Below are 16,050 nucleotides of genomic sequence, written 5' to 3'. Positions count from 1 at the left end.
CTCCAGAAGTGTACCTGGTCCTTTGCCCTTCTGTGCCCAACAATGGAAACCCCTTGCTCAACAAAAGGTCTGCCTTCCTGGCAGCCATACTTACAATATGCTGCCTTCTGAGCTAGGCATATGTATTGAGGGGATGCTGCCACACCGATGCTGCGGCCAACTTCTCAATAATAGAATGCGGGGGGGGGGGGGGAGGTCAGTGGAATCCCCAACATCTAATAGAATGGGGCAGCTGTTCCCAGGTTTGCCTTTTCTCTAAAATGACTGGCACAAGTTTAAAGTCATCTTCTGTGTTTTTAAGGTGACAGTGGCTTGCCGAACAGCTGCAATTCCTCTTGCAAAACAACCGTTGTGGATTGAGTTTGATCCCCCGTTAGTTGCACAAAATGGCATCCTATGTAAATCTCCATGTAGAACTGTTAAAATGTATTGTGTCTGAGACCAGATTTTTAGCAGACGTGTTGAAGTAAGAATAAATGTGTATACTATATTTCCTTTTTCCTCCCCCCCCCCTTTTTTTTTGTTTGGTCTCCATTCAGTTATATTTGCAGTGCTTGGCAATGTGTTTCTGAAGGGATGAAATCTGCCTCCGATTTGCACAAGTAAGTACAGTCTGGTCCATTATTCAAAGTCCACTGAGAGCTGGGAGGGTTTTAAAACCTGTACAATCAACATGGCAGTTTTTATTGCCTACTCTGGGATTGCATGGAGAATATTTACTGCATTTCCCTCGGCGGTTGTCTAGCAAATAATTTTTCGGAAGGCAAATGTTAATGCAGCAGGTGTATATGTTTTATGTTCTGTGCCCAGGAAACTTGGCAAAGCCATTCAGATGGAAGCTATAAGTCCAACAAATCACGTCCTGGAGGAGCATGAGAAGAGGAAAAAAGCAGTGAGTTCAAATAACCTTGCTTTTCTGATGATCTGGTGCAATGTCTGTGCAGGTGATGATGCATAATGCACAAAGTTCTGTTTCTAAGTAAGGCTGCAGTTCTGCATCGTTAAAGTCAATGGCTTCTGATTGCTGGTGGCTTCTGGTTGCGTCAGCAGGAGCAGGATCACAACCTAAGTCTATGAGGATTTGGTTTTGCAAAGGGCCTCTTACCAATCTGGTGTGATGCTAATATTATTGTCCACTTGCGCTAAATATATATATTTCCTTTAAAATCTTTAGATTCTGGCTTTCCTTAAAAGGCCCAATCTGGCTAGATTTTCTTAGGCTCTACATTGATAATGGAACAAAGCCATATTGTCTCGCCCCTCATATACCCAATCCATCACTGTGCTCTGCAGGATACCATCTTAATAGAAGATCCATTCCAGACCTTTGGATTTCCCTCCTGTTACATATTAGGCAGGAACTATCTCTATTGAAAGACCTTCCTCTTTCAACAAGTTAAGATCTGTACTGTACATGTATCTGTACTAGAACCATTTTTATATATGGAATTGTCTTTCAAGTGTTTGCATTTATTTCTATATAGGTAACTGCTTTTAATTGTTTTTTTGCACTTCGATGTCTCATGGTTGTTGTTTTTTTTATATAATTGTACATTTTATGGTTGTAGCCTCCCCGGGGATGTTATGGTTACGGACAGAGGAGAAATCAAATAAATAAATAAGCAAGCAAGCAAGCAAGCAAGCAAGCAAGCAAGCAAGCAATGATATGCTTCTCAAATGTCATTGTGTTTCTCTTCCATAAGCTAGATAATACAGTTGCGAAGGCAGCGGACCTGGTGACCGGCAACTGGCGCCAACAAATAAAGGCAAGTTTCCATTTTTTGTCGTTGCAAAGGTACCAAGTCAAGATCAACCCCGGGAAACTCTTCCGCGTCCCGTTGAATTCAGCTACGCGAAGGGGGCTAAGAAGTGCTTGATTAGATTATGTACCATGGTTTGAAATAAAAGGCATTGGTTAGCTATGCTAGAATGCAGATATAGAGGGAGTTTGAAAACCCATCTATGGAGAGGAAAGGCAGCCCCATGTGGTATCATCTGTATGAGCCTTAAACAGCAAAGGATATGATCTATAGGCTAAATGGAGCATAGGAAGCTTCTTTACACTAGCCACTGGTCCATCTAACTCTATATTGTCTACACTGACTGGCAGTGGCTGTCCAGAGCTTCACAAATGAATCTTTAGTTGTCCTACCATGATTGAAGATGGGTCCTTTTGCATGCCAAAAAAAAAACCAAATTGTTTTTCCACTTGGCTATAGAACTTTCCTTCCCCTCACTCCCAATGGAACAACAAAGCTGTGTACCGTTTTTCTGGTGCAAGGCACCTTCCTGTGTTTCTATCAACTACAAAGGTATCCAGCACCCAAAATTTCGCTTGCAGGCATTTGAAACTGTATAGATCTGTGGTGCCCATCTTCGCTGTTCCAGACCAGGTTAACAAAGTTAAAAATGATTGTGTGTGTGTGTACATGTTTGCAAGTAGTTTCTGGTCGCATCCACTCTATGAATGCACATGGCTTCCCCACAAGAATCATGAGAACTTCAGTTTGGGGGGTAGGGTGCCTGGAATTGTAGTTCTGTGAGGAGGGAACTACAATTCCCAGGATTCTTTGGGAGGAAGCCATCCGCTTTAAATGCACGGTGTGGATGTGACCTCTGACACAGGTGAAGAAGATACATACTTCCCAGGAATTCCAGCCCAGGTTGCTGTTGGTGAGCCTGTGCAGATCAGTTTACTGCAACTGAATCTCAGTGGAGGTCTTTAGATCAACACCATTTGTGGAGCTTACAAACACAAGGATTAATTTATGTGTTCAAGAGCAGCTAGTAACTGAATGCAGCATAATGAGAAGTCCTCACTTGTCCTCTGCCTGATGATATCTCCTTTGCACCATACGCCGCGCTCGCCATTCCAAGACAATGACATCTTACCCACTGTCAGAGTCGCGCCCTAACCCCTTCCGTCAGTGAAAGACGAGTCTGGGCAGAGAACAATAATCACGACATCAAATAATAAATTGTCTATGAGACATCCCTACTCAGTTCAATCCCCAGCTCAGCTTGAAAAATAGGCAGTTTCCTTCAACCCCTCACATCCCAATTGATTTCTGTGTGTTTGGTGGCAGGCCAAGAAGAAATTAAAGGAGCTAACCAAGAACCACGAAGCGCTCTTCCGCGAAACAGAGAGCTCCCAAGCGCTGGCTTCACCAAAGACCAAAAGGAAGGTAAATCTTCAGACAGGCGCTTGCCTCTTGGGTTTCTACACAGCCAGATTACCTGCCTGCAACCATGTGGGTTGTGTGTAAGAGAATGGGTGTCCCCAGGGAAATTCCCAGTGTCCCCTGGGCCAAGAGCATTAGGTCACATGATGCAGTGCAATCTCCTCCACAGTAGAAGCTAAGGTAGTTGACAAATCATGAAGACAGTGTGGTGGCATGGTTAGAGGGTTGGACTACGTCCAGAGAGGCCCAGATTCCATACACTCCCAACATTTCTCTGATGAAAATTGGGACGTACAATTTTTTAAAATAATAATCATAATAATATAGTACCCCACCCATCTGACAGGGTAGCCCCGACCACTCTGGATGGCTTCCAACATATGTATATAAAAGCATACTGAAACATTAATTATAAGGATATAAGTTTACCACTTCTTTTCACTATCCTCCCTCCTTTCTTCTTCCCCAATCAAATCCACGCTTGATGGTGAAGCTCCGTACATGACCTTGGTCAGTTACTATCTCTCTCCCCAGCTTATCTCATAGGGTTATTATGAGGATAAAATGGTGGACAAGAGCCATGTGTGAGGTTATTGAATTGAACGTTGGGCTATAAAAGTAGTAACGATAATAACAGCCTACTTTTCTGAAGCATTGGTCCTGCCAGGCTGCTAGATAAAATGACAAGAGTGTTGGGATACTGCCAGGGAGACAAAGTCCATCATGGCCCCCAAGCCGCCTCCGGATGTCCATCGATCTCCCGTAGACACGTAGTATCATTCAATTAGCGACACGAGCTCCAGAAATAGCTTGCCACATTCCAGAGCTGATGCACGATCTATCAGCAGAATTCACACAGCGAAAGATGCACGCAGGAGAGCATTATTTACAAGTTTATTCAGCATTGGTCAGAACAAAGAAAACATGACTGCCTGCTTCGGTGTCTCAGGCACAGAGAGAGAAACGAAAGCAATAGACAAACCGAAACATCCTGTGAACAGGAAATACGTAGGCTGTGGCTCACAACAGCCTGTCCCCTTTTTAAGGTGGAACGGAAATATTCTAACAAAGAGTCAATCTATTAGGTGTCTTTGAGGGGAGAGGGTGACTTTCAGCATTGTGAAGCAAAGACTCGTGATTTGCTACACACAAAACACAGTTTCCTGCATGTTGTCGTGCACATAGCACGCTGCTAAGCTGTTGGCCTTACCTCTCCTGACCTCACAGGTGCATAAATAGAAGATAATTTGCCCCTGCCAACACGGCTATGAGAACAATGCCTCTGGTGAGATAAGTCAATCATCTTTCTCTTTTTTTAAACAACTTGCATTTATATTTTCATTTCAGTTGCTCAGAAACCTGGAAAAATCTGCGACGAAACTGGGAAAGGACGATGAAGATTACTATGACAAGAATCTAGCCGCCTGTAAAACTAGGTTGAAATGGGAAAGCACTTTAGAAAATTGCCACCAGGCAAGTCGTTTGAGGTTCTTTTCTTGTGCTGTTGTACATTTTCATTCTGACACTTCCCCTTGAATATAAACAAGCCTCATTTCTGCACTGCCATCCATTTTTTATTTTGATTTGCAATTCAGTGAGAACAGTGAGGTACCTCCTGATTTACAGCTGTGTGTTCGAGAAGAGAAAAGGGGGGGGGGAAATCAAGGTCCTGGGAGCAGAGGCCTGCTCTTTGAAGTTATAAACATTAAAGGGAGGAGCTGCAGATCAAAATGCAGCTCAAGATTTGAGCACATGTTCTGCAAGCAGGACGGTTCCAGGTTGAGTTCCCCAACTCTACAACTAGAAAGGCCTCAGGCTGGAGCCAGTTAGAGTAGACGACCCCACATGAATCAGACCAGAACTCGGAGGTATGTCTAAGATTCCATCTCTGGCATCACTCCAGAGAAGGCTGTATAAAACCCCGGAGCACTGCTGACTTGGCATATCCTCAGAATGACACAGCTTCATATGTTTGTGCATGCATTTGTCACCCCATGCTAGCATAGCAAATCGTCCCAGGGAATAAAAAGTCAGTCCTGCAATATCCACTGGAATTGCTTGATGATGACGACGATGATGATGATTGTGGCGTTCGTATGGAGCCCCTGGTCGTCTCACGGAATATTGACCCGTACACCACTAATCCGCTGCCACCAACCAGGTCCTCCCCGGTAAATCACTTAGTCTCAGTTATGTTCTCAAATTAACAAAGAAGAGTGTAGTTTATTTCAGACACAAACAAACTTTAACTGCATTCCAAACCTTGTTACTCTTTACCTTCTTAGTCTTGTTTTATCCTGTCTCTATCTCTTCTACCTCCCCTCACACAAGAACCCACTGCACTGTCTCTCTATTTCCAACTGCCTGCCAACTGCTTTTCCAACTTCCTTTCCCAGCCAACCTACCCACTAAAACCAGCCAACTGCCCACCAACAACTAACTCAAACCTCAAGCTAAGCCCTTTTATATACAGGTAGGCTCCGCCTCTGGCTTTCCCATTGATTTACATTTTAACCCTTTCTCTCCCCCCTGTACAGACATTTTTCAAATGAACGAGCAAATGCTAGCATAGCAAATCGTACCAGGGAATAAGAAAGTCAGTCCCGCAACATCCGCTGGAATTGCTTGATGATGATGATGATGATGATGATGATTTTGATTTTGTTATTTATGTCCCATCTATGTGGCTGGGTTTCCCCTGCTTCTCTGGGGCTGCTTCTATTTCCTAGTTTCTTAAGGGAAGATATCCCTCTGGCACCAGCACACCAAGCAATTTAATCTAGCCTTGAAATTGCTTGATTCTTACCCATCTCAAAAGGGTGGAGGCTCACACAGAGCCCCAGTTTGCACCTAAGCCAAGCTTATGAAGTAGCAAACGTTTGGGCTCTTGGAGAGGAGATCCCAGCCTCTTTGCTGGTGATCCCTGGTCATTTTTGCTGCTGTGTTGAGCTCAGCTGTACTTTGGCCTAGTGTGTTGCCTGGGGGTGGAAAACAGCACTCACTGCCAGGACTATGACATGGCTTGGGAGAGAGGCTCAGAAGCGTCATTGAATGTGACCCATGGGGTCAGTGTGGACGTTTACCCCCCTTTCTGTAGATCCAACAAAGCTGCAACATCTGGTTTGTCATAGACAACATTATAATCTGACTTGAAACGTAATGAAATGTAATTCATCAAAGAGGCTTTTTAAAGAAACACCCTCCCACCCCGAAAAAAGCACCAGCATCAACAGATTGGCCGTAAATTTCATACTCAATCATTTTTTTTCTAGAAGCAGAAATTTAATTAAATGCTGTTAAGCATCACCACCTCCACAGAGTTACTGTATTTTTAATCACATGCTGAGTTCTGCTCCAAGCCTTTTAGCATTCTTCAGCTAAAGGAACACCTACATAAAAGAGTCGAAGGGTGCAATGCAGCCAAAGCAAAACACTTTTAAACCCATTTGATTTCAGTGGAGGGAGAATCATGTGCTTCACATGTGTGCCTATGGTTGTTTGGGTGCACCCTTTCCACTCAGGGGGGTCCTAAGTACCTGTGTGATGTAATGAGTAGGTTGATAGTAGGGATGCAGGTGGCGCTGTGGTCTAAACCGCTGAGCCTCTTGGGCTTGCTGATCAGAAGGTCAGCTGTTCAAATCCCCGTGACAGGGTGAGCTCCCGTTGCTCTTTACCAGCTCCTGCCAATCTAGCAGTTTGAAATCATGCCAGTGCAAGTAGATAAATAGGTACCGCTGCAGAGGGAAGGTAAATGGCGTTTCCGTGCACTCTGGCTTCCATCACTGTGTTCCCTTGCGCCAGAAGCAGTTTAGTCATGCTGGCCTTGTGACCTGGAAAGCTGTCTGTGGACAAATGGCGGCTCCCTCAGCCTGAATAAATGAGATGAACGCCACACCCGATAGTCGCCTTTGACTGGACTTAACCATCCAGGGGTCCTTTACCTTTACCTAGGTTGATAGTACTTAGATTTCTGGCACATGCACTTTTCTAGCACTTTAAAGTGTATAGCACAGAACAGAATCTGCTGCAAATTGATTTTTTATTTTTTTTAGCAACCCACACCACACAAATACTTCTTGTACAAATGGATAATTCCAGTGACCAAACACCTGAGAGGTATGGATGAGATGCAGGGAAATTCAGGCTTATTACATTTCATTTCATTTCACTTTTCATTTGTATACTGCCTTTCTATATACACAAGGCAGTTTACAACAACAAAATATACAAGGTAGCACACCTTATCTGATCCAGTAATGGATTGTAATTGGAGATAATGCAAAATATTTGATGCAGTAATATTAGAAGCTAAGGTGGCATCAGCAGTGGCAAACGTGAAGTCATTTATTTGTATTAATTTGGTATTGTAATAATTTGTGAAGATTGAGTTGAAATTCAGAAAATCAATAAAAATAATTGGCAAAAAGAAATCTGATCCAATACAAAAGTAATAATGAATACATAACTTTAAAATAAGCATCTTATGTCAAATAAAGCAATATTCAACAATCCTTTAGAATATAATAGTACACATAAAATTAACTCTCAAAATTTTAAGTGTATGTTCATTTTTACACACATGCGTGCATGCGCACACACACACATATACACATTCATATATTACCTCAAGAAGGTTTTGAGAGGCAAATCACTACCTTCCTAGTTAGGGTTGCCATATTTGAAGAGCAAAAAAGAGGACACATTTGCCAACTTCTACTTTTAACTATGGATCACTATGACAATTCTCATTTTACATACCCTGGAAAAAGAGGGTGTGTCCTGGAAAAAGAGGACATATGGCAACCCTATCAGTCTCAGCATCAGCTAAAGACTCGCCCATTTATCCAGGCTTTGGAGAGTTTCTGATGACTCACAGCAAACTGTATTGTATTGTTGCAGTATGGGGGTTCTGAAATGCCATACCCACTTCTGTTTTTTAAAAAAATTATGCACAGTTGTACCTTGGTTTTTGAACAGAATCCATTCTGGAAGTCAGTTTGACTTCCGAAAATGTTCGAAAACCAAGGCACAGCTTCTGATTGGCTGCAGGGGCTTCCTGCATGCAATTGGAAGCCATGGAAGCCCCATCAGACGTTTGGGTTCCAAAGAACGTTTGCAAACCGGAACACTCACTTCCAGGTTTGCGGCGTTCAGGAACCAAAGTGCTTGAGTCGCAAGGCGTTTGACAACCAAGGTACGACTGTATTTGGATTTCAGTGTATTTTCCGTTTGGTGTTGGGATAGCTTTGTGTTGTTGTTTTCTTATATAAATTTCTGTGGGGATTTTTAATGAGGAGCGCTCTGTAAATGAAATAATAAGCATAAAATAAGAATAATAGTTCTAGCATGACTAGAAACCATGGGTGGAAATTGCAGGGCAGGTTTTGGGGGACATATTAGGAACACTTCCTATTGGTAATGTTGTTCAGCAGTGGAGCAGATTGTCTTGGGACGTGGTGGGTTCTCATTTGCAGGAGCTATTTTTGCATAGTCTGGATTGGGGACGGGGCTCCTCTGGTGGCTCTGTGTGCAGCAGACCAATCTAATCCTTGCAGATTGCCCATTTTGTGTGGTAATGGCTTCCTCCCTTCCTTTAAACAGAGCATCCTAGAACTCGAAAAGGAGCGACTGCATCTTCTGTGCAATACATTAAATTGTTACAGCCAGCATCTTTCCAATTTGGCACAGAACCTAATTGCGGTATGTAATATTACGATTTTTCACCTCCAGTGGTTAGAAAGTTCGTTTTTAAAAAGGAACTGTTTCCAGTTCAATAAAGTTGTTTTGCAAAATGAACTGGTTCAGTTCCAGTTCATCCAAACGAACCTTTTAGTTCATAAAAAGTTCATCCTTGGCATACATTTTTTCAGCATTCAGAATATTACCAGCCAATATGCTGAACCAAAGTCCAAAAGCAAATCGGAGGCCACACACAAGTAATAAGATGTCTGACAGACAGATCGTAAGCAGGTTAAACTTTCCCCATAATTGCATTTCCATACTAGAAGACTTACTCTGTTTTACTTCTGCCACCTACACAGCTGTTAGAGGCACAAAGCATCACTGTTGCTAAGGAATCAGAAAGAAGGAATGTGAGGCATTTCTCTCTTCTAACCTGAAGAGCTTGCAGCAAGAAGAACAGGTCCAGGAACAGGTGCAGGAAACGCCTCACATTCCTTCTGATTCCTTAGCAACAGTGACTGACTTAGTGTCTTTAGCAACAGCCTAATAAGCCTTAGGGGGACGCGGGTGGCGCTGTGGGTTAAAGCCTCAGCGCCTAGGGCTTGCCGATCGAAAGGTCGGCGGTTCGAATCCCCGCAGCGGGGTGAGGTCCCGTTGTTCGGTCCCAGCGCCTGCCAACCTAGCAGTTCGAAAGCGCTCCCAGGTGCAAGTAGATAAATAGGGACCGCTTACTAGCGGGAAGGTAAACGGCGTTTCCGTGTGCTGTGCTGGCTCGCCAGATGCGGCTCTGTCACGCTTTGCACGTGACCCGGAAGTGTCTCCGGACAGCGCTGGCCCCCGGCCTCTTGAGTGAGATGGGCGCACAACCCTAGAGTCTGTCAAGACTGGCCCGTACGGGCAGGGGTACCTTTACCTTAATAAGCCTTAGACTGTTCCTGCCACATTTAGCTTTGCAACTTTCTTTAGAAATGTTTAGTTGATTTTTTAAAAGAAAAATGAAAGTTAAGAGTCCGGGCCTCCTGCTGGGGGATGGCGAGGGCAAAAGTAATGAACATGAAGATGAACTATAAATCATTCAAACTTCTACCCCCAAACTGAACTTTATTCATCTTTAGAACACCTGACATTTACAATTACTACTTTCAGGTGTAGTTTTTGAACTAGTTAGTGAACTTTGATCAATGGGACTAGTTCATTCCAAGCACTGTTCACTTCCATCTAAATTCTATTAGAACTTCTTTTCATAATGAATCTTGTTTGTCCTGATTCTAGTGCCACACAAGGCTTCATAATGCGGTCAGTGAAGTTGATGCACACAAGGACACACAGATGTTAGGAGAAGAAATGTCCATGCCTGCTACAGAGACCAAGCTGGAGCTGTTATTAACAGACTATTATGTAAGTGCACTATTGAAATGCTTGTCATCATGATGGGCAATGTTTGTATGGCAATAGGAGCTGCCTGCTAGGGCTGGGCGATTTATCGATATATCGTCCAAACCCAGTTTGAAGTCCATATCGTGATATCGGTTTCATAGTTTTTGACCTGGCAATATATAGTGAATAAGGATGTTTGTGTGTGTGTGTTATGCAAAAATCACAATGTAGGAAAAAGCATGGAACCAACCAATGCTTCTCTTGATTCCTGCAGCCCGTTAGCTCTGCTGACTCAGCTCTCCCCCGCCTCCTTCAGGGAGCAACGAATCACAAGAGCATTGGCCGGCGAAAACCACATTGCAGTAAAAACTGAAGCCAGCCTGTGCCTCTACGTAGCTCCATCCTTATTTCAGACATCGTGACATATCAGTATATCGCAATGTTTAGCCAATGCTATATCATGATGTTGAAAGCAAAATATCGCCCAGTACTACTGACTGCTGTAGGAACCTCTGGAGGAAGTGTAATGGCATGCCTCTTGGTGCATTCTGTGTAAACTATAAAACTGAGAGCCAGCTACCCAGTGGTAGGCAGGTTTTGCTCTGATTTCACCAGTGCCCAACTGCGGCACTTTACTTTCCCTGGAGGGTGAATGACACAATTTGGCAGAAAGTAAATGGGGGAAACAATTAATATGGGAACTGAATAGATTTCTTGCCATCCGTGATCCCATTTCTCAAGATTGCTCCCATCTGCATACCTCCAGCCTCTTCTGTTCCTTAGGACTGCTCTTACCATGTGTGTTGGCCCGTTCAAGTGTACGATTAGCACACCAGTACTTTGGTGGCCCAGATGGGCATGCTGGCCCTGTAGTCCAGTGGTAGAGCATTCTGTATTGCACAGGTTCAATTTCTGGCATCTCCAGCTAGGGATGAGAATGTCCCCTGTCTGCAAACCTGGACACCCTCAGCCAATCATTTGTGGGCAAAACTGAGCTAGATCGTTCTATGGTCTGACCTAGTACAGGGCAGCTTCTCAAGGTCCTATGCTGGCATGCTAACATTGCATATGAATAAACCATGGTACGTGCCTTTTACTGTGACTGAGCACAAACGGAATATTCAGGCTTTACCCATGGCCCACATCTTGTAAAAACCAGGAGTGTGTTGCAAGAGTGGGACAAAACATTGAGAAGCAGTTTGTGTATTAATAAACAGATACTATTAAAATATTGATCTACAGGTTGCAAATAGGTTTGTGTTTACCTGAACACTGTTTTGTTCTCTCTTGCAATAAACGCCATTGCAACCATGTTCAGCTCATAATGCAAGTTCTAAATTAACACCCCAATTGTAGAGCATCTGAAGCAAACAAGCCACATTCAAGATCCTTAAAAGGGCTTGTAATATTTTGGCGCCACTGCTGTTTTTGCTTCACAAAGGACTGATCACAAATCAACGGGTGCTGCCAGTGCTTTATCCACACAGAGGAAGCAGTTGACATAAATCAGAAACTAAGGCCCACAGAGCCAAAAGCCACAGCGGGTGCCTTCTTGACTATTATACTTTCTCCTGTAACTGTCTATATGGGGGAATCCAACATCATGCAATTACTAAGCTATAATACAATAGCAACAGAGAGCTGCTTTTTCAGCACCGTCGCTTTGCATGCCACTTAATCACAAGGTTTTATTGGCACAGCAATTATGCTTATGCATTGCAAAAGCACAATATGATAAGCAGAACTGGAGTATCCAAATAATGGATCTGGATAAGCTTATTGTCTGTAACTATTATTATTCAACTGAGCTGGGAACATATTTCAATTTTTTACGTGTCAAAGACTTTGTGGGGGAAACTATAGGGCTGTGTTCACATGTACACACACACACACTGGGCAAGCATCAGAATTCCAAGGTAATTACCCTGTTCATTAGTTTTGGGGGCCAGACAGAATCAGAGGTGTGTTAAACCTTTCACTGATTTTTAACGAACCTTCTTTCAAATCATCTTTCTGATAATATCCATGCTTGTGCATAATTTCATAGAATGTCTGCTTCTTCTGACGTACCACCCTTGCTTTGTTGCACCATAAAACTAACATTTCAAGATAAAGGGGAAGGAAGTTCTGCAAAAGCAACATTTGTATGCTACCTCACATTGTTCTGTTACTAGAAATGGCGATTTGCCGAGCAACTCGTAATATTGCTGCACGCGTGCAATCAAATTATTTCATATTGAGAATAATAATTTAGCACAATCCAATATTGACTAAATAACACCATTTGATATATTCTAACTGCATTGCTTGGGGCCTGGAGACTTGAGTAGGGATCAGGAATTGAAAGCCCCAGGGCGAATCTGTAATATTCTAAGTAGGACCAGCTTGCCCCAGTTGCCAGTCTGGAAGGCAAAAAGATTGAGTGCAGGACAGTTGATGCCTGTGGGCAACAGAACATCCCAATGTCTACTTTAGAAAGATGTTGGGCCTGGTCTGCTACCTTTTACCACCTCTGCTAAGTGGCCCTCTCAGAAAACTAGAGTCTTGGACAGAATATACAGGTTAGTTTAGTGCTTGCTAATCTCTACTGCCTTCACCTGTGATTGCCAGAATACCATGAGACCCATAAATTCTGGCTGATAGGACATTCACCTTCCTTTTCTAAGAAAATGCTCTCGGGGTCTAAGTGCTTTGATGGATCGCTGCCTTGCCTTAGAATCAGAGAATTGTAGAGTTGGAAGGGACCACAAGGGACCATGTATTCCGGCTCCCTGCAGTGTAGGAATCTTTTGCTCAATTTGTGGCTCAAGCCCGCAACCCTGAAATTAAGAGTTGTATGCTCTACCAACTGAGCTATTGCCGTCAGTGTTGCTTTTTTAAATCTGAGACTAAATACTGAAATATTTTGTGGTGCATGAAGCCACGGTGAAGTCAACCATGTTGTCACCTGGACTTGATTTGTGCAGAGCGTGCCAGTGTCAACACTCAATGTGTGCTTGAGTTTAGAGTAGTACCAAATGCAGGCTTCATTGTACTTCTGCACTTCTAATAAACACCTTCCTGCTTGGATGCGTTTTTTCTTTTCCATCTGAACTGCATGTCTAAGACGTGGGTTTATTTTCCTGCAAAAAGGAGGAAGATGCTACGAGCCTCATCGAAAAAGAGAGGAGACAGGCTTCCATCAAAGCCAAAGTACTACGTGTTCAAAAGGACTTGGAGAAGGCGTTACAAGACAAAGCAGGTGCCTTGAAATGCCGCCTGTATGCCTTGATAGATTGAGTATTACCATTCAATCCCTGACATTGCTTCTAGAGAAAACTGGCCTAGACAAGAGTCCATAGATTGATAGACTAAAACCAATTCCCCTGGAATTGAAGACAAATGTGTAAGGAAGCTATGTGCATTGTTAGCCCTTCAACATACAGCTTATTTACCTATAAAGCTAAAGGTACCCCTGCCTGTACGGGCCAGTCTTGACAGACTCTGGGGTTGTGCGCTCATCTCACTCTAGAGGCCGGGAGCCAGCGCTGTCCGCAGACACTTCCGGGTCACGTGGCCAGCGTGATGAAGCTGCTCTGGTGAGCCAGAGCTGCACACGGAAACGCCGTTTACCTTCCCGCTAGTAAGCGGTCCCTATTTATCTACTTGCACCCAGGGGTGCTTTCGAACTGCTAGGTTGGCAGGCGCTGAGACCGAGCAACAGGAGTGCACCCCACTGCGGGGATTCGAACCGGCCGACCATGCGATCGGCAAGTCCTAGGCGCTGAGGTTTAACCCACAGCGCCACCCGCGTCCCTGTTATTTACCTATACTTATTTATAAAACTTCTTACCTGCCCTTCAGCATAAGATTCCGGGGTGGAGTTACAATAACAGAATATACAGTTATAAAAACAGATAAAACCATTACAATTATAATGCACGCAAAAGCGTTCCAAATGGAACAGTGCAGTGTACAAAACAGTATGAGATGGTTCCACAAAACAGCTTAATTTTCAAAGAGCAGGGGAAAGAGATCTCTTTAGCCCAATGTGAGAGCTGTACAATGAAGATGCTAGATGCATCTCTGTGGGGAGGTACAGTCGTACCTTGGTTGACAAACACTTTAGCTCCTGAATGTGGGAATGTTTAGGGATGCGGGGGAGGATATATTGTCTAAGATATCCTATCCCAACTCGTCTTTACAAGTTCAACAAAATCAGCAGAGTTAACATTCCCCTTTTTAAACACACACACAGCAGATAGCTTGCTCAGACTTGTTAGAGTCTCTGTAAATATTTCCTGGTATTTTTCCCGTTTAATCCCTCCTAAAATAAGATGCTATGCAGTCTTCTGTAAAGTATAAAACACTTACAAGTGATCATCTGTTCACACAAAGGTACCCAAGCCTTGCCTTGGGAGTCTAACGTTTTGGAAGTCAAATGGACTTCCAGAACGGATTCCGTTTGGCTTCCAAGGTACGACTGTATATAATTTTGGAGCTGCCACAGAAAAAGCCTTCTCAGGCTGTCATTCCTCATACTTCTGATGTGTTTTAACAAAAAGGGCCAGTAGGGATGGAGATGGTATTTTGTATATTTGGGGCCTGAGCCATTTAGGGTTTAAAACACTTGAATTGGTTTGGAAACAGCTGGCAACCTGTTGCATCTTCCGTTGTGGATAGCGAGCAAATGAAAGCAAACAATAAATGCACAAGTCACCCTTCGCTAACAGAGGAATTGCCCACTTAATACTCCAGGTTGGCTAGCCTCTTCCTTCTTGCCATTTTGAAAGTTAATAAAGGCAGTATTTAATTTAGGTTAATTTGTTCTCCTTCAAACAGTTGATCATCTTGGGTCCTCCAAATGACTGCTATTGCTGCGTCTTTTATTACCTTGTCTGCTTTATCACAATATGATTGTACACCACTTTGTGGCCTATTGAGCCAAAAAGCAGCTCTTAATTTTTTAATATAAATAAATATGTCCTGGGAGTTTTCTAATGGCACTATAACGCTTTACAGTTGATTTCCAGAAACATTTTATGAAGCATTTGTTTTCCAGAGACATATGCATGAAAGATTAGTAAATGTTCTGTGTGTGGGGAAAAACACTATAGTACAGATTGTTTAATCTTTTATGAATGGTGATTCCTTCAATATTCTTTTTAAAGGTCTGGAACGAATGCTTAACGCTTATACGGAATCTCCACAGTTCTCAGATGCAAAGAATCAGAATGATATCACTGAGCAGCTTGATGAGGTAACATTTTTTGACTGTAATCTGTAAATTAGATTTATACCATCTTTTTAATGCCTGCCTGGGCTTAATTTGTTCATTTCAAATCCAGCTTTCACTAATATCTAATGCCCATGCCTCAAACAATCACTAGGAAATCAACTGGGCAGGTTTGGAATAGAATAACCTGCCAAATTGTGTGTGATTTTAGGACAAGAGACAATAAGAGAAGTACTGTAGTACATTTTAAACTGGAAGTCTGATTGTGTGTGTGTGTCAACTAGTGATGGTACAGAAATTTGTTTCAGTTTGCATTTAAAGGTGAACCTATGTAATATGCATTTTCCAAAACAGGATGTAAACCAAAACACATCCATCCTTCAAAATTCACTTCTGTAAATTGTGGAAATGCAACCAAATCATGTGTACAAAAATTCATATAAGTAGGATAAAGTGTGCCTACAAATGCATATATTACTGAAAACAATATACAAAAAATAATTATATTGGGGAAATTGCTTTGCAAAAAATCTTTTAACAGGCAAACTTGCATACAAACCTGAGTGTATTAGGAAAAATGTGCAAACGTGTGAA

The 16,050-nt window shown here is 42.9% G+C and overlaps 1 protein-coding gene across 3 annotated transcripts in view; it reads left to right on the top strand.

Moving 5' to 3' along the window:
- The window catches only part of NOSTRIN (nitric oxide synthase trafficking), a 30,676-nt gene that overhangs the window by 9,527 nt on the left and 5,099 nt on the right, over nt 1-16,050 (top strand). For all 3 annotated transcript variants that reach the window (XM_083410202.1, XM_083410204.1, XM_083410203.1), the window contains exons 4-12: nt 540-602; nt 811-892; nt 1,704-1,766; nt 3,087-3,185; nt 4,530-4,655; nt 8,784-8,882; nt 10,137-10,262; nt 13,374-13,482; nt 15,392-15,480. In XM_083410202.1, the coding sequence (XP_083266328.1) occupies nt 540-602; nt 811-892; nt 1,704-1,766; nt 3,087-3,185; nt 4,530-4,655; nt 8,784-8,882; nt 10,137-10,262; nt 13,374-13,482; nt 15,392-15,480 (856 nt within the window). The remainder of the gene's footprint in view (nt 1-539; nt 603-810; nt 893-1,703; nt 1,767-3,086; nt 3,186-4,529; nt 4,656-8,783; nt 8,883-10,136; nt 10,263-13,373; nt 13,483-15,391; nt 15,481-16,050) is intronic.

Source organism: Podarcis tiliguerta (assembly GCF_965153285.1).
Source record: "Podarcis tiliguerta genome assembly, chromosome: 1".
In the NCBI taxonomy this organism is placed as follows: Eukaryota; Metazoa; Chordata; class Lepidosauria; order Squamata; family Lacertidae; genus Podarcis; species Podarcis tiliguerta.
The sequence above is the reverse complement of the archived record's forward strand: the minus strand, read 5'-3'. Positions and strand labels throughout refer to the sequence as shown.